Source organism: Vombatus ursinus, unplaced genomic scaffold, assembly GCF_900497805.2.
Source record: "Vombatus ursinus unplaced genomic scaffold, bare-nosed wombat genome assembly UNPS02015175.1, whole genome shotgun sequence".
Classification (NCBI taxonomy): domain Eukaryota; kingdom Metazoa; phylum Chordata; class Mammalia; order Diprotodontia; family Vombatidae; genus Vombatus; species Vombatus ursinus.
Window position 1 is genome coordinate 25,087,788 of NW_020954953.1, and position 20,151 is coordinate 25,107,938.

Below are 20,151 nucleotides of genomic sequence, written 5' to 3' on the forward strand. Positions count from 1 at the left end.
ATGATGAAAAACATGGTGGAAAAAAGCTAAAACAACAAATGAAAAATCTAGTATCTCAACTCTTGTTGTGACCATCACCAATTAGAGAATGAACAGGTCTTGCTATCATCGAAAGGCTCACAACTTGGAAGAAGATACCAACCCACCCAGCAAGAACTCATGATTAACAAGCATCTAGGCAGAAAGAAGCATTACTCACAAAGGCTGTCTTTCTCTTCTCTCCATGAAAATAAAGAAACTACAAACAGCACCGATCTAAGAAGACAAGCAAATCATATCTGACCAACTCATCCTGCATTAAGCCATTTGCTACTAGCTTGTCAAGTGCTTTGCTGAAATGGTGTTTTCTGTGAAAAGGAAAATCCCATTAAAAATGCGTTCAACATCCTGGGAGCGGCCTTGCAAATTTGAAAAGTTGTCCACAAAGTTCTGGTGAGTTACTGAAACTGGGTAAATTGCATACACAAGAACTTAGAAAGAGACATCAGCAATATTCCATTTTCATTGTGCTGCTTCATACAATGAACCGGATCTGACAACGTGTGCCCCTAGTTGATCACATTTAAATCAGTGTGCATCCATCTCGTCTCATTGTTCACTTCGAATATGAGTCCTGCATCATTAAGCTGAGCACTAATTGTCCTTAAACTGCAGTTATTCATCATCTGTTGGCAAGATAAGGCTGATGAAGTTACTTGAGGCACCTATGTGACCTTTTGCCAAAGCGTGTGCTTTTTTACCCAGGTTTTCTATGAGTAGGGAGAACACTCAAACATTTATTTCTCCAGTATTCTGCTAGTTCTAATAAAAGAATTGTGCTCCCTTTGGCAATGTGAAGGTTCCTTCTTATCAGTCTGTTCCTGATGACTCTCTAAACATAACGAATATTAACGGAAGTGTAAATGACCCTTCTCACTGACTAAGTCTTGAGTATAGAAGCAGAATTTGTTTAAAAGAAAAAAGGAATTTTATGACATTCTGATACTTGAATCTAGAGTCGGCATACCCTAGTGTACTAAAGTAAGCCTACATTGAGAACTCCATGAAGATCTGAGATGACTGATCAGAATCTTGGAATTCATGAAGTGGAAATGGGGCCTCTGGGCATGTTTTGCAGACATTTCTGGAAGAAAGACTCTGTAAGGGGGAAAACATAAATGGAAATTGGAGAGTTCAGAGTTTGTCCTCCATCTTGGCATATGTGGATTTTCCAATATTAATCACATAGCCTGGTCTTGGGAATTTTCTCTACAAAAGACCATTGCTAATGGTGCTGGTGATAGAGACAGAGGAGCCGCCGTACTCATCTGCCCAAGATGGGTCAGACAATTCAATGTCAGCAGCTCTCTCAGAGGCAATAATACCCTTTTTCTGGGGCTATACATCAGGGGAGAGAAAGGATTAGCCACTAATTATTTGTCCTCACAACTATGCTAATAGATATTTGGGAAGAATGGACAGTCTGGCAAAAATGGGAGACATGAGGCCTAGAGTGTGGATTACCCAGTGAGGAATAACAAATCTATTGGTCCCTCAGCAATCATACCGATTAACTACCACAAACTTTATTTACAGGAGTGCAAGCAGAAACAGATAAATAAGCTGAAGGGAATCAAAAGCCTTTAGAAATCAAGAATATATTTTTCTGAGTCAATCCAGAACCAAAGTGAAATATCATCACTGTTTGGATTTATTTATCAGTGTACATGTTGTACTCATACCTACTTCCTTTTCTATCTTCAATAAGATATTGGTGGATAAAAATTTATAGGATGAAGGAGTCCCTTTATCCATATCCATGACTAGTATATATATATACTGGGCTGCTGTCATCCACTACCATTTTGTACCCATTTACATATTTACTTACATATGGAGGCCACCTTCGTGGAGATATTGTATGTTGACAGTAAAAATTTTCTGAAAGTAAACAGTTGTTTGATTACCATTATTAATTGTGATCCTAAAATCAATCTTCACTCTCTTGTCTTCTAGGTTCTTCCTTGTCCCTGCTATTCTGATCTGTTTGGGGTTCCTTTTAGTAATATTTTATTATTATTACTATTAATGATAATAACTAGTATTTATGTAGTATCTAATACGTGATATGCACTGTGCTAAAAGCTTTGCAAATATTACCTCATTTAATTTTCCTAAAAACCCTGGAAAGCAGGTACTGTTTTTATCCCTATTCTATAGGGGAGGAAACTGAGTCAGATAGAGGTTAGGTGATTTGCCCAGGGTCCCACAGCTAGTGCTTAAGGCTAGATTTGATTTCCTTACTCTTCCTAATGCTGGGCCCAATGCTCTACCCACTGTACCACTGATCTGCCTTTAGAAAAGGGATTCTTCTATCCAGCTTTTTACAGTTCCTCCATCCAAAAACCTAGGTAGTCCTAAAGAAAAGGAACTTCTTAGGTTTAAAGTTGTTGATTTAGGAGGCTCTGGTTTAGAATGAGTTCCATCTAAAATCCCTGTGGCCTAGACTTTTGAGGCATATGGGATGAGAAGGGAGAGTATAGACATGCTACACTCTATCTTGGTGTCAACAAATGTCATAGCTTTGACATTTTCTTGAAGCTTTTGGCTCACAGAAAGATTATTAGTTATTGAGGTAATTGACTGGGTTAGAGGGGCTGAGTGGGAGGGGGCTAACTAGAGTAAACTCCCATTGTGTGAATAATATAATTAACGGTATATTTTAGTTAACTGGAGGTTAACGTATACGCAATACAAAGATTACCAATTTCCAAAAAAAAAATACACATAGTAAAACTACAGAGGGATAAAGACTATTCCTTTGATTTCACCGATATAGAGGACTCCCAGGGAAGAAACCCTCTCTACCAATATAAGGTAGCATATTTTCATCTTTGAAAGTTGCCTAGAACAATGAGAAGCTAAAACACTCACCCAAGGTCACAAAAGGAAACTTGAATTCACCCCTATCCACTATACCCTGTTGCCTCTAACTGAAAATATGCCAAATGTAATTTAATCTTTAATGATTAAAGATTAGAGGGCACTTTAGAATATTGCAGTGCCTCACAGTCATTACTCTGAACACCAATTATCATAGTGCACAACTATTAATGCAGAATGTTTGGAAGACCAAAGCTGATTCTTAACTGATCTTATGACATATCATAGAATATTTCATTAAAATGACATTCCCTAGAACACTTCTTTTTAATTAACTACTAATATTAACTTGTTTACTAATAATCCTTGGCATTTAAGCCTCAGTTTCTCCTACAAAATGGGCATGATACCATTTTCTGCTTTCCTCACAGAAGCCTTATAAAGATTAATGAGTCATCTGTATTACTTTGGGGGCTCCAGGGGTATTATTAAAGAAGCCTCTCAAGATTAAATGTTGCAAGATGTCCCACATCTTATCACTTATTTATTCTGAAAATTTGACAGCAGGTTTTATAAAGAACCAGTTAATATCCACTACAAGATTTATAATTATTCCTTTCATTTTTTCCTTCAGAACAAATCGAGAAAGTAGACGTAAATAGCCCAATTGAATTTTTGGCACACTGAACATTAATTAGAATGCTCCAATGATTTCCAAGATAGATTTCTCCAGCAGTAAATATTCTGCCTTAGTTCACACTCTTATGTCAAGTGCAAATCTTCTGATGTTGGCTCATATCCAGTGTCCTCAAAAAGACTTCAGGTTCAAAAAGCAAAGAATGTAAATGATTTACTTTATTTGCCATTAAGGAAGTCATGAGAGAAAAGACTTAGGTGCTACAAGGTACAGGCCTCTCATTACAACAGCATAAAATTAAGTCAGGCTCCATTTATTCTAGCACTTAATTATCAACCCCCACTCTTAATCCCAAAACTGCATTGTAGAGGTGACTTCAGGAAAGTTTATACACATCAGAACAACTTCAGGCCACTAGTAAACACCAAACATAACATCCAAACCAACTTTGTCTTTCCTTTACTTCTCAACCCCGTTTTCACTCTAATCCAAATCATGCTTAGGTATACAAGGCAAAACCTTCCAACAAATATGGCTGACAAAATGTGAATGGCCACATGATAGAAAATGTCAAACAGATTTCATTATTGACCATATATGAACCAGGCACAATTTCTGTATCAGTCAGTATCTTGTCCATGATAAAAAGGACATATTATAAGTTGGAGAAAGCATATGCTTAAAATTTGGACTTTTCTTATTTAGAAAGTGATCATCATTTATATTTTATAGAGATGTGATATATGAGTAATGAAAATTTCAGATTTGGCTCTTCTAAAATATATGGCCTAGCTTTGAGTTATGACCCCCCAACTGGTGTGACGACTCCTTCTTATAAGACTCATCCGTTCCAGTCACTTCCCTTTTTACTGTATGTAGCACCTCTTCCAACTGTTCTGAAGGAAATGACTGGGGAGATCCAGAATTTCCCCGTTTTTCTAAAGTCCTGATTTTAAAAGTTCAGACAGTAGAAGGGCATTGCTGATGACCAGGGGTGGGGAACCTGCAGCCTAGAGGCCACACCTAGCCTTCTAGATCCTTAAGTATGGCCTTTTGACTGAATCCAAATTTTCTATGGCAGGTTCCCCACCCCTGGATTAGACCTACCCTGGGAGTGTCATGGTCTCCTGCTCAGGCATGGGTGGGGCATACACTCTTGAATAAATAGCCCAAAACTGGGGGTGATCTGGATATAGAGATAATTTTCTCTCTGTCTAAGGGTGACTTAATGTCATTCTCAGCCCCTCATTTTAATATAGCCCTCCTCCCATTATATTAACCAGAGTTGATTGCCACTCCTCTTCCAAAAGAACATATAAGCCCTGAGCCCACCCCCATGATTGTCTTTGGTCTAAGCCATCCTTTTATTAATAAAATGCTGACCTTATTAATGAAATAATTAAATTATCCAAAAACTATGTCTCTTGAATTATTTCAATCACCGCAGTCTTAAGGATATCCTCCTCACTCCAAGACTGGCTCCTTTTCAGGGCATCTACTCCAGGTTCAAAGGACTATGTGGGTCTACGCTCTTAAGATTATAGCTCATGAGCCCCTACCAGAGATGGAGGAAAGGCAATAAGCATTCATATGGTGCCTACCATGTGCCAAGCACCCTGCCAAAAGCACTTTACAAATACGATCACATTTGATTCTTACAACAACCTTGGGAGGTAGATGCTGGGAGGTATTATTTCCATTTTAGAGATGAGAAAACCGAGGCAAACAGAGGTTAGCTAATTTGCCCACAGCTAGTAGGTACCTTAGGCCAGATTTGAACTCAATTCTTCCTGATTCCAGGCACTGACACTCTATTCACTGCACCACCTAATTGCCAGTGTGTTCATCCTTAAAAGTCAGTCAATAAAAACAACTCAAATCAGAGACATTTATTGAAATGGACAGCATAAATATTAGCAATAAAATACCCCACCTATAAACCTAGAATGCAAGCAGGGCTTTTCTGGAGCATGCTCATATTGGCTCACAAAAGCCTACTGTTAAATTTTCAGTATGAGCATTTACACTAAAAAAATCAGCAAATGCTAAATATCAGACCTGGATTCATTGTTTTGTTGATGGTCTAGACTTAAGAAGGTGATGGTGAAAATGTTAACAATTCAGACTAAACTTAAATATGTCATATGTACATGTTTTGTTTTGTTTTGTTTTTTCCTCTTTTAGGAGACCCTAACAATTACCAGCATATCCCTGAGTGCCCTCATCCAAAATTATGCCCACTGTCAATGGCAAAATTGTATATAAATACAGAATACACTGATAGGTGCATATTTGGGTACATATTTGGCCAAGGCAAATCATTCCCTGGCACTGCAAACTCCTGATGACCTTTATATTCTCATGATTTACTCATGCTCCTTCCCCTGGGCACAATACAACTGCTAGCAGGTGCTCAGCTGGGATTCTGAGCATGTTTCTTTCTACAACTCAACTTCAGCTGGGGGCTGGCTCTCTTCTTGACTCATACAGTTCAAAACTCCTCAATGCTATCTCCTGTTTCTATTGACTGCCTCGGTTTGCTCCCTCGTAGATGCAGGCAAGCTGGAAGATGGACAACAGGGAGAGAAGAGAAAAATCCCCCTCTCTAATATGGCAGAATAGGCAGTTAGATGGTGTAGTGGATACACCACCAGGCATGGAGTCAAAGGTCTTAAACACTTAGTAGCTGTGTGACCCTGGGCAAATCCCTTAACCCTGTTTGCCTCAGTTTCCTCATATGTAAAATGAGTTAGAGAAGGAAATTGCAAACAACTCCAGTACCTTTGCCAGAAAACCCCAAATGGGATGATGAAGAGTCAGGCTGAAATGACTGAACAACAATAAACATCATAGGAGAAGAGTTCTTTCTTCTCAAGGGCTGTGGTCTTCTTCTTACATAGATGGCTTTCTTCTTTGTGAATGGATGCTGTACTCCTCACTGCTATCTCTTACCTCAACTCTCACCTCCACTGACTCCTAAGAAAGAGTCTGTCTTTTTAAAAGGCAATTAGGGGCATTGCTGATCTTTTAGCCAGACAAACAAAGGTTAGGCACCCTTTAATTTCATCAGTTTTGAGCAGAAGAAATTCTTTACACATTGCAAAAGGTTAACAAAGTGAAAATCCTTCTTTGTACCTTAAGACCTTACTACCTCTTTGTCTGTGACTTGCTATTATTTTCTGGGGTTCTAGAGAGAAATCAATTGCCTAGCATTATCCTGATCATCTATCTCTAATAATTAGACTGCCTTAAAACACTAACTTTTTAATGTGCCTATTGTCATATCTCTCCAACTGATAGCTCCTTGAAGGCAAGTGATACATAATGTAGTTCTTTGTCTCTAGAACCATACTACGGAGGTAGAAAGGGCTTAATAAATGTGTTGATTTGCTACAAAAGGTTAATTGAAGATAGCTGCTTATAGATATAGATCATATTTAAATACAACTGACAGTCTACTTCACAGTGGTAGTAATAATGATAATAATGATAGCTAATATAATAAAGTACTTACTATGTGCCAGGCACTGTGCTAAGCGCTTTACAATTATTAGTGCTGGCACATAGTAAATGCTATGTAAGTGTTAGCTATTGTTATTATTATTATTTACAACATCTTCACCAACCTGGGAGTTAGGTGCTATTATTATCCTCATTTTACAGACGATATTTAAAATTCCTTCTAGCACTAAGATTTGTAAGACAATGGAGGCTTAGAGTCATTAATATTCTTTATCCCCAATGTCAAAATCAAACTCCCCAGACTTACTATTCAAGGTCCTCCATTATCTGGCTCCAACTTATCTATTCAACTTTTTCTCACAATACTCCTCCTTACCAAACACATTTATTAAGCATCTATTGTATTCAGATCACTGTGTGAGGCTCTTACAAACAGATCAATTTTAGATAATACCTATCCCCTGCCCTCATGAAGCTAACACTCTAGCAAGTATATAAGACACATGCACTGAAAACTATAAGTAAAAGAAAATTTCATTATAAAGGCGCAAAACAAAGTCATCTGTAAGAGATAAATAGATCAGGGAAGACTTCACAGATAAGAGCACTAGATTTATACTAAAAAGGATGGGTAGGAATTCAACAACTAAGTTGGTTAGAGAGCATTCCAGAGAGAAGCAGAAAAGTCAAAGCATGTCGATAGGCTCACACAATCATAAATGTAGAGCTGGAAGGGCCTTAGAAGACATTTAGTCTGATCATCTCACTCTATAGATGAGAAACTGAGCCTAAAACTTGAAAAAACATAAAGCTAAATAACAATTGGGGAATGGGAGGAAAGCAGGGAAAGATGACAGAGAACTGAGAAAGTGCGACCGAAAACGGCAAATTTCCCATTTGTTATGGGGTTTTTTGGTGTTGGTGGTGTTTTTTAAGGAAAAAAAAAAAGTGAAGTCTGTAAACAATGGGTCAGTAAGCTTGACTTTGATTACTGGAAAAATTCCAGGACTTATTATTAAAAGGATGTTTCATGAGCTGATAGAAGAGGAAGTGGCACAAAGAGGCAAAGAGCTAAGAATGGCATTCTCAAAAAAACAAACAAACAAAAAAACACTATTGGAGACTAACTGCATCTACTGTAGCCATTCTGAATTAATCATTATCTCCTGAGTATATTTCACACTGTTCCAAATCTGTGTCATTTCTAACGCTGTTTCCTATGACTATAATACTGTCTCCATCATCTCAACTTTTGACATCCTTAAAGGCTCAGCTCAAATGTTATTTCCTTCGTGAAGCCTTCTGACCCCACTTATTTCTCCTACCTGATTTTATTTTGTTGTTATTCAGTCGTTTGAGTTGTGCCCAACTCTTCATGACACCATTTGGAGTTTTCTTAGCAAAGATGCCAGAATGGTATGCCATTTACTTCTCCAGCTCATTTAACAGATGAGGAAACTGAGGCAAACAGGGTTAAGTGACTTGCCCAGGGTCACATAGCTAGCAAGTGTTTGAGGCCAGATTTGAACTCAGGAAGATGAGTCTTCCTGATTTCAGGCTTGGAACTCTATGAACTGTACCATCTAGCTATGCTATCTGATCTTATAGCACTTTGTAATCTTTTTGTGTACTTATATTCTACTGTGCATGCATGTGTGTATGCCTATCCTATTACCCCTCTAACTGGATATAAACTTCATGGGGACATAGACCATGTCCTATGTATCTTTGTATCCCCTTCATGTCCCATGCTTAGAATTACATATTTACATTTAGAGAATGCCTAATGAATGTTTCTAGGAAGAATAAATGAATGAATCATGACTCTAAGATCACAGGCTAAGAAATTTCCTGTTTTTCCTAACATATAATATTCTGTTCTTTAATTTTACATACTGAAAATACAGATTTGATGAAAACCCATTTTTCCTGAAAAAGAATATTAAAATCTTGGCAATTTGATAAATTATTTTAATGCTTTGGGTAATTACTCTATGTCACAAGTCTGCCATTTCAAAGAAGTATACGGAAGAGACCAAATTCATATTTAAAATAATTTTAAAGATATGTAGAACACTTAGAAATTTACTCATTTCCTTTCTCAAAGTCATTTGCTCAGCTAAAGAAAATTTTCAAACAATTGAAAATTTAAATTGTATCCAAATAGGAACCTGGTTCATAGTTCATTGCCTTGCTCCATTAGTATGCGCAGGTGATTGATTTGTACCTGGCAAAAATATTTTCATCCTGTACCGTACTCTGTCACTGGCAAGAAATAACTGATGGAACTTATACTTGAGTAACTAGTGATCTGTTTACCAAATTCAACATTATCTACCTAACAATTTTAATAATTATTTTAGAATTACATTTTGTTTTGGCATAGTGAATAGAGAGCTGACCTTGGAGTCAGGAAGACATTGCGTCAAGCCACACTTATGACACATATAACTGACCCTGGACTACGTGGTACATTGGAAAAAGGGTAAAATCATGGGGAGACTGCATTCAAATCTTAGCTGTTATTTACTGGCAGTAAGTACTAACGTAAGTCATTTCACCTCCTCAGGTCTCAGTTTCCTTATACGAAAAATGAGAGAAGTAAGTTAAATGGCCTTTAAATTCCCTATTTCTAGATTCCTCTATTACCCCACCCCCCCATTTCCAGAGCTAGGTCCTGACTGCTTTGAATAAGGAATCCCACGAAGTAGGAATGGATTTATTATAATCTCTTGTTGAAGGACCGTCAATCACTGATTTTCTGTGAATTGCATCCAACCCTATCTACTATAATTATTTGAATTTGTACTGCAGATTTCCATTGCGCTGGAAATAATAACAATATTTTACATAATTATAACTTCTAATAGTGTGACTTAAAATATGTGTGACCACCTCAGGTAATTTATCATTCACACTAATTGGGATCTCACTGCACTCATTTCAGGTAAAAGCACATTAATATCATTGATCCAGCTATTTTTACTCCATTTATTCAGAGCCATTTTATTTACCCATTAGGTGATAACCTGGCTTTTTAAAAGGACCAGAACTTCAATATTGCACACTTTGGGGGGGGTGGAATGGGGTAAGAGTGAGGAACAGGAACATGTGCTAAGCAGTATTTTTCATAGTTAAACTGGTACATGGCTGTGTTTTAAACTAATTTGTTGTTTTTTTTGTGTTGGGTAGGCAAAACCTATGAACAAACTGACTAAATAGATAGTCAAAGGAACAGCATGCAGGACAAATGAAACAAACTTATCAGACAAAAATATCTGATGAAAATTATAAATTAACATTTGACAAAGAGAAATTTTAAATGTTAGGATCAAGTTATGGAATTCAACAATTCAGAAAACATGTAGTATGTGCCTGCTATAAATATATTGACACAAAAAGAAATACTGTACAGTGTGAAGTGTGAAGTAATCAATCATGCTGTTATCCTCAAACTCCAGCTAGACCTTTACAAGCACATTATATCTCCTTCTGAGCTTCACAACTAAAGAGGGATATGGGGAATTTAAGAAGAGTTCAGAGGAAAGAGCCAAAGGTAAGTCTTACGTACAGAAGATGAAAGAAAAGGCAGGTAACCAAGGATGAATACAAAAGTAGGGCATGGGCATGTAAGAATAATGTCAGGAATGCTAAAACAGAATGAACTGAGACTGGCAAGGAAAGCTAAGAACAACAAAAAAGGGTTTTGTTTGTTGTCTGTTTAAAGCTATGCTGAAGAAAAGAGTAGGTTCAAAGAAGGTTGATAAGACCACTGCTTAGGATAGATGAAACAATTATCACTGATGAGGGAGAGAGGGGAGACAAAGTCGTTCACTAGTTATTTTATTTCTCTTTTCTCTGCCAAGGAGGATGTTATCTGGACTGGAAAGGACAAAATTAAAAAATAAAACCTGCTAATAGGGAATGCATACTCAAGATAGGTAGGGGGAGACAAGAAGACAACAAATAGCAGCTCTTGATGAGCTACAATCACCAGGTGTAGGATGAATTATATTTCAGAGTACTGACATAACTGGCAGGCGTGATTGCTGAGCCACTCAGTGATCTCTGGAAGTAGGATGAGATGTATTTTTGGACATGGCCAATAGGGGAATTTGTTTTACATGGCTATTCATAAGTTGTTTCAAAAGTTTAGTTTTTATTTTCCTTTTTCCTTTTCTTTCTTTTTTTTGTGACAGCAGAGGTGAAGGGGAGCAAAAATTAATGCCTGTCAATCAAAAAAAAAAAAAGAAAAGAAAGAAAAGAAAAAGACCTAAAAGTTGAAGAAAAATAAAGCTAACAACTGGTGAAGAAGGAGGGAAAGATTACAGAGAACTGAAGAGCCAGATCAGAGAAGGGTAAATGTTCAGATTTTTTTTTTAAGGGAAAAAAAGGTGAAGTCTATAAACTACAGATCAATGAGCTTGACCATGGTTACTGGAAAAATTCCAGGACTTATTATTAGGAGGATGGTTAATGAGCTGAAAGAAAAAGAAGTGGTAGGCACAAAAAACTACCAGGGCTTTCTCAAAAAAAAAAAAAAAAAAAGATTATAGGAGACTAACCTCATATGCTTTTCTGACACTGTTTCCAGTCTGGCATATTAGGAATTTGCTGTTGGGGTTTATCAAGATTCTCGTAAAGCTTTTGACAAGCTTTCTCATACTCTTCTCTTGGCAAAGATAGAGAAATCCAGATTTTCTTTTGTTTCCCACACAGGTGAATTGTGGATTCTGTGGACTATCAGTTTGTTTTCAGCGCTCAGAAGTTCTGGGCAGTTTTCTTGTAATATTTCTTGCACTGTGATGTTAGGGTGTTGGTTTCTGTTGTTGCTGTTGTTGTTTTGCTGCTGTTGTTGGGTATTGGGTGGTTATTGTTGTTGTTGTTGTTAACTTCCCATGTTCTTCTGGGAGACCTATAATTCTCACCCTGTCTTTGAAATCAATATGGCTTGCTTGTATGGAGATCATTTTTTTTAATTATTGTTTTTTGTTTTCTCTTCTTCCATTTATCTTTCTCTTCTGTTTCTGCATTTGCAATCAGTTATTCTGTCTTTTGATTTTTTTTTTCATAAAACTTGCCTCTGTGGCTTCAAATGTTTTTCTATTCTGCCAATTATTTCTTCATTAGAGGGCATAAATTCTGCTTTCACAATCCCCATTTCTCTTTTAAACCACTGAAGAACTTTTTTTCTGTGGTTCCCTGCTCTCTTGGGAATCTATAGGATCCTCTACTTCATCAGATTTTGATTCATTTTCCTTTTTCTTCTAATATTTATTCATGGATGTTGGGACTCATTTATTTGATTTGGAAACTAAATTCCCTTCTGTTAATAGCATCTTCCTCTGTTAATGTACCTGGTTATAGTCAAGGTTTTTAACAAAATTTTTGTACTTTTGAGATATTTGGTAATTTCAGTCTTTTTTCCACATATTCGCCTTTTGTTCACTTTCTGACTCCTCTTTTGATTGTGGTTTTTCTTGGGGCTGGACTTCAAAGCTATCTCAGATTTCTTCTATGCCAAACAATTCACATTTAACCAACCATAGTCTATGCCTCAAGTAATTCAACAGAATAATATAAATTACTTGTAGACTTAAAGTGCTACATAAATGTCAGATATTATTAATATGGTCATTAGAATATATGGCACATAGTACATGTTCAATACATGGATTAATGAATGGATTTATTACAATCTCTTGTTGTAGGATTGTCAGTCACCGATTTTCTGTGAATTACATCCAACCCCATCTACTATAGACCTATATGCATAGGCATATGTATATACATACACTACATATGTGTATATTTTAACAATCAACATGAAAGCACAAAGTCTCCCTTAAACTAACAATTAGCCATTACCAAAGAATCACAAACAGGATTATTTTGCTAATAGTTGTTGCCTATTTATAGACTTTGATCCAAATTTGCTTTTTAGGTATTATATTTCAATAAATGATTGATCTGTGATTTCAGTGTTCATCCTTGCCAGTGATAACAAATTAGGATTGATCTTCACATTATGATTAATTTTTATGACTGATATTTTCACCTGCCCAATAGTTGTAGAGAAAAAGAAAATAAAAAGAAAGAGTATTGCCATGTGAATGTGTGTTGTTAGACTTTTTTAAAAATGTCATATTTAGGTTCAATCTTAATATTCTATACACTACTGGAAACCTTAGTTGAACCTCAGTGGAGCAAATCCATATAGTAAACCAACTTATCTCTAGCTTGATGTGATTTCATGGTACTCCAGGTTTGTTTTGCTTAGTTTTTTGACTTTAACAACCACACATATTATTCTGGGCTCTATAAAAGAAATGGAAATTCTAGCCTATTACAATGTAACATTCTAAGGAAGAGCTAGATGAGCAGTAATTACTTTTCTTTTTCTTACATTAGAAGTGCCATATAAGAAAGAGGATTAGGAGATTTTTAATTGTTCATACTTTGTGGAAGTGCAAGTGGGGTAAGCTTCCTAGAGATAAGCTTGGAGACAAGTTTTAGATGAGAAAAGCAAACTTTTTAACGTAAAGAAAGACATACCCAACTCTTGGCCTCCTGCTAGACACAGCCTTGATCCCATTCTATTCTATCTTCTCTAGTAGATTGTGCCTTCTCTTATCCCACTTCTGCACTAATTTTCAATCTCTATTTACTGGTTGGTTCTCTGTGGCCTACAAACACATCCATTTCTCCCTTATCCTAAAACACAAACAAACAAAAAAAGAAAAAAACACTGACTTGGATCCAATCATACCTATCATGGTATAGCTATCTTGGTATAGGTCTCCTCCCTTTTGTGGATAAACTCCTTGAAAAAGCCTTCTACAATATGTGCCTCTACTTCCTGTCCTCTCACTTTCTTCTCAGTCCTCTGTGGTTTGGTTTCTGATTTGAACATTCAACTGAAAACATCCCCCTACAAAGTTACCAACTGTCTCTTAATTGCAAAACCTAATGGCCTTTTTTCAACTCTCATCCTTTTTGTCCTCTCTGCAGCCTTTAACTGACAATCACCTTTCCCTGGATACTCTCTCTTCTCTAGGTTTTCATGACACCATTCTTCCCTGGTTCTCCTCCTACCTATCTGGCCACTCCTTCTCAGTCTCCTTTGCTGGAATTTCATCAAACTTATTAATGATGTCTATCTCTGAAGAGACTGCCCCAGGAGGGGCAGCTAGGTAGTGAAGTGGATAGAGCTCTGGCCTTGGAATCAGGAGAACTTGAGTTCAAATCCAGTCTCAGACACATGACCCTTACTAGCTGTGTGACCCTGGGCAAGTCACTTAACCCTGATTGCCTCACAAAAAAAAAAAAAGAGAGACTGCCCAAGGGCCCTCCTCTGTTCTCCTTCTATACAATTTCATTTAATGACCTAACTCCCACGGGTTTAACTATTATCTCTTTGCAGATGATTCTCAAGCCCTTCCCACTTCCAAACTTTCCAGATTCTGTCAAAGGCACCATCATTCTCTCACTCATCCAGACTCACCACCTAGCTGACAATAACACTTGCACACAACACAACTCACACTTACTCCACAGATACAATCTGTTGCCAAGACTTCTCTTTTTTTACCTTTAGAGCTTCTGTCCAATAGGTCTCCATTTCTCCATTTCTCAGAAGCGTCACCCTGGTACAAGCTCCCATCCCTTCAAGTTGGGACTATAATATATAAGCCTTTTGTTTGATACCGTTTCCTCAAGTCTTTCCCCACTTAAATCCATTCTGCACTGGGCTGCCAACTCACAAGGCTGACCACGTCAACCCCTGTACTCACTCAAAAAACTCTAATAACTCCCAATTACTGCCAGGATGAAATGTAAAATCCTATTTGGCTTTTAAAAATTCTCACAACCTGGCCCCTTCAAGTCAAGTCAATAAACATTGATTAAGTACCTACTATGGGAGTACGTTTTCAGTCTTCTTACGATTTAATCCCCTTAATACATTCTATGATCCAGAGTAACAACAACCGTCTTGCTGTTCCTTGAAGAATATAGTCGATCTCCCACCTACCTGTCTTTTATAGCCAGTCAATGAATACACATTTATTAAACACCTACTATGTACCTGGCACTGTGTAAGCTCTAAGAATACACACACACACATACACACACACACACACACACACACACACAAATGACAATCTCTCTCTGCAAGAAGCTTAATATCTAATGCTGGAAGACCACATACAAAAGAAAGCTGAAAAGGATGCAGGGGAGAGAGAGTATCTGTTGTAACGCACAGTGGATAAGTCAAATTTGTACAGTCTGTTGTAGAGCATGGTAGAGAAGTCAAATTAATATAGTCTAGTGGGAAATGAAGAGATGGTTGGCCTAGCAGCCATCTTTAAATGTGGAGGCTTTGGGAGAAGTTCTTTGCTTTTCCCTCCAGTCCTTCAATCAGAGGGTCAGAGGGCACTGACAAGGTGTGAGTACCAAGGCTGACATAATCTCAAAGAATAACGAACTGCTGAGATTTGTATTCCCAGTCTTAGCACAGTACCTGGCATAGAGTAAGCATTTAATAAATGCTGCACAGAATGCTCATAATTTCAAGTATGCCATGTGAACTCACCTTAGAATTTAGGCTACTGCATCCCAGTTTCCCAGTCAATGGTTTCTACCAAACAAATATGTCTTCCGAAAGATACGATCTAAAATACCCAGGTATTTAAGAAGCCCTCCCTAAAATATGTCATGCTCTATATCTGCCCTTACTTGGCACATTCTTCACACATACCTTTAAAAAATAAGGAAAAGGAAAAACATTGTCACCTCTACATTTAAGCATATAAGCACAGGAAATTACCTGAATTTCCAGCTTGATGAGATGCATCTTTGTCCTCATTATCCAGAATAACAGCCAGGCCTACAGAATAAGCAGGGAGGATGCTACTGCTGAGGTCCACTCTGGTTAAGCTCTCAGGTTCTCTCCCTGGGACTCTTCTAGAGTATCCAGGATTGTTCTGCCCAGCTTCGTCCCCTTTTTGTTCATGTCTCTGGGCTCGCCGTACAATATGAACTATACTTTGCTGGTCCAGGTCGCAGTTCTGTAGAAGGAATAACACATATATATTATAGGACAAATTTTTAACTCCCAATAAAATCAAAAAGTTCTACTTGTCTCTAATTCTAGAATCTGTTGAATATTTTGGTCTGTTGTATGTACAATTTCTACATACAGTAATGGAACTTAAAGGAAAGTGACAAATGCAAATTACTAAAATTAGGATTACTTGGCCCTGAAATGGGTCATAGCATTTACATATTGAGTGTATTTGACAAGCAGTGCTGGATTGGGGCCAGAGGCTCCAAACTGAAATTTGGGGATAAGTGGAGTAGCAAACAACAGTGCAAAAATACTTCATTTTTTAGAACAACCATGACTTCCAATGGAAAAGAAAACGTGCCACATGGTATATACAATGAAAAAAAAAAAAGAAATGTCATTTTGCTACAAATTAATCTTATGCTACAAATGACATTTTGCTCCCATGATTACTAATTAAGTTTAGATTTTGGCAGGTAAGTCTAGCCTTGATTATCTTTTTCTCTTAGAAAAGCACAGTAATTCAGATACTCCCATTTACATAAAAGAGCTATACAAATTGAATGTTTTCTCTCAATGGATTTCTCCTGAAACATATATTTTGTTCAAAGAATACAGAAAATAGCTAAATATAACATTTTACTTTCCTCAAGAACTGTTGTCAGTACTTCTTTTAAAATTCCAGCACCTTCACATTTATGAATTTATTTAAAATCCATGAACATGAGAATTTTTTAAAAATTGATTTACATAGTAAAAAATAAAAATAAAAAAGGTTGACTGGTACAACACACACATATTTTCACAAGCCAAAATCCAGGTTTAGATTTTCCATAAGAGATTAAAAAGTCATTAAGCCTGTTTTCCACTTCATAAGCAAAGGAAAATGTTTCTCTGGCCCACAAAGGAAGAAAATTTGCTAGGTTGTACTTACACATTACCATTTGAAGGAAGTACAGGAAAGGGTAGAACATGAAGGAACCACAGCTACAGTGATTATGGCAAAATTTGTACTTGGGTGGCCAGGTTTTCTCTGAATTGAAAATCAGTACCGAGAAAAAATTGTCCTTGGATGACACATGGAAATTGCAAGCTTAAAAAAAAATACACACACAGACCCATAGACACGTAGACATGGAGACACACACACACACACACAAAATGGCAAGAATACACACACACATACACATACATATATGTAGTCTTGAAGGAGCAAGGGGTCTAAGTAATTCTGCAGAGGTATGAGATATGGAATTCTAAAGAATACCAGAAACAGAACACAGCACTAAGGAATAAGTTGTTGCTCCTGGCAAAGCTTAAAATAGGTAATGGGATACTCTGGAACATGTTTCAGTATGTAGGGTAACATCTGTGGAATATTTTCCCTAAAACACTATTTTTATGACTCCTGGACCATTAGTTTCTTGATTTAGAGATCCCAGAAGCCAGTTCCCAACCCTTGGAACTACCATTTCACAAGACAGTGAGTGCTCTGGTCCATATGCTAAGTCATTACAGTTTTAGACTACATTCAGAATGGATCCAATGGATGATAGAATGGATAAAAGTTTGATAAGGTGTGGTCACTTCAAAACCCAGACTTGAGAAAATGTGATCATTAATTCTGAGATGTGTAAAAGGAAAATCTTTTTTTGTACTACCACTAACAAATGCTGAATGCCTAGAAACATAGTAAGCTTTTACAATTGAAGAAAAATGAATAGGAAAAGTTGACAGAGATTAACACTCAACTGTGAATGAAGAGCATTACAGTATAATTACATTCTAAAGGGCATGTGTTTCCACTCTATACAAATAGCTGTCCAATTTGCTGACAAGATATCAACTGGAAGAAACCATACATTCATTTATTCATTCATTTAACAAGTATTTGTCAAGTGGCTATGCTGTACGAGGCGCTATGCTATATGCTAGGGATCCAAAGACATAAATGAAATTATTCCTGCCCTTAAGGAGCTTATATTTAATTGGGCGAGAAAGCAATTTTATAAGTAAGGTTTACTTACTTATAAAGATTAATTAAATGCAAATTGTAAATGAGGCAAATGCAGAGTAATTTCAGAAGAGGTGAGAGGCGAGGTCTCATATAGGTGATAGCACCTGAGACGAGCCTTGAAGGAAATCAGTCATTCTAAAAGGAAGGGGTGTATTGAAGGCACAGAGGGCAAGCTATGCAAAGGTACAAAGATGGGAAATGGAATGATATGTACAGGCAACAGTATGTCATCCACGTTGGTCAGAAAATACAGTGTGTGAAAGGGTGTATATATAGGATATTAAAATAACCTGGCAGTTTTTCAAGTGTCCATTAAGTTAATTGCTTGGTATAGACCAAATAGACAGCCAACACCATTTTTTGTATTCTCTGATGCCAAACAGGGTTGCTGATTTATTAGTGACTTTGTGGTCCATATTGTGGAGTCTCTCTACTGCAAAATACTTAGTACCTTTGATAGTAAATTTTAGAATCAACAGGAGAAATAGCTAGCCACATTCTCTCATTTAGTTTCCTGCGTAACAACAACATCAATCTGGCTGATTGAATCTTTAGCTTTTTGTGTTGTTGTTTTAGTGCCTTTATGAAGAGTGTGGTCAGATATCAAAGATGCCAAGATCATCCAATGCATCCTGGAACATCCCCGGTCATCTTGACTTTTGTTGTGCCATTAGACTTTGATGACCCAGGAAGAGAGAGTGAAACTGATGACTTTTTGCAACTGTGCCTCACTTAAATCCAATTCACATACAAGTAAAGATATCCCCCCATGATGTCACTGGTTCTCTTTGAAAACAAAGGCTATGAACAACACAAATAGATAAACTATTTTTCCCACCAAAGTTTATTTTCTGAATTGATAACTTTTACTTCTCACTTTTTTAATATCTTCATCATTTTCCAGTACAGCCACCGACACCAACATCAAATCCTCCAGTGTGACAAAGAAAAAATTGAGTAAAACCTAACCTAACTGACTGCATCTGATAATATATGCATCACTTCACACCCATATTCTACCATCTTCCTATCCATGGTATGGTATGTTTCTTTCTCTTTCAGGGAAATCAAGATCGATTATTGCAATTAATTTGAATTTGACTTTCTGCCAAATTTTTCAATGGCTAGATGGATGGATAGTCATGATAAAAGTAAGACGGGGGGGGGGCGGCAGAGCCAAGATGGTAGTGTAAAAGCAGTGACTTGCTTGAGTTCTCCCCCAAATCCCTCCAAATACCTATAAAAAATGGCTCTAAACAAATTCTAGAGTAGCAGAACCCACACAAGGATAGAGTGAAACAAATTTCCAGCCCAAGACAACCTGGATGGTTGATTCAAAAGGTCTATTGCACCAGTATGGGAGAGAAGCACAGTTCAGCATATGCCACGCACATGCTCCCGGCCTCAGAGAACCTGGAGCAGGTCTCAGCAAACCTAAGCAAGCCTCAGAAGACTGAATCATGGGGAGCTGTGGTGGTTTCCTGACTTCTCAACCCACAAACACCAAAGACAACTTAGAAGGTCAGTAGGAAAAGTCTGATGAACCGCAGTGAAAGAGGAGCTCAGTTTGGCCCCAGTTCGGGTGCAGCCTGGAAGGGTGGCTGCTTCCAGAGCTCTCTGCCCAGACAGAGACAGCAGAGGGATCAAATGGCTGATCAGAAGGGGATTGCAGGGATGGTGCCAAGACAGGATTCTCTTGCTTTTCCTGTACTTGGATTTGGGTCATAGTTCTGGGTGACAGTCCTGGAGTGAGGAGGAGCACTGGCATGGTGAAGCTTATGGTGGCAGTGGAAAGGGAATCCTCCTCACAGTTCCAAGGCAGAAAAGAGTGCTTGTGGTCAATCACAGACCAGAGCACAAGCCAGGAAAGGAATAAACACCTTGCCTTTGATTGTATCACCTTGGTAGAACTAAAAATTTACAGATCCTTAGAAGTATCTCTGAAAATGGCTGCACAAAACCCACAAAGCTTGGGACAGTACATTCTCCACACTGGAAGCAGATCCCTACTCTAACAGAATTTAAAACTCAAGTAATTGGCTGGGGAAATGAGCAAACACCACAAAAACATCAGACCATAGAATCTTACTTTGGTGACAAAGAAGA

At 37.5% G+C, this 20,151-nt stretch overlaps 1 protein-coding gene across 1 annotated transcript in view; it reads right to left on the bottom strand.

The window, feature by feature from the left end:
* The window catches only part of LOC114031408 (E3 ubiquitin-protein ligase parkin-like), a 1,837,436-nt gene that overhangs the window by 1,245,816 nt on the left and 571,469 nt on the right, over positions 1–20,151 (bottom strand). Inside the window, exon 3 of the mRNA XM_027846470.1 lies at positions 15,789–16,029. Within this exon, the coding sequence (XP_027702271.1) occupies positions 15,789–16,029 (241 nt within the window). The remainder of the gene's footprint in view (positions 1–15,788; positions 16,030–20,151) is intronic.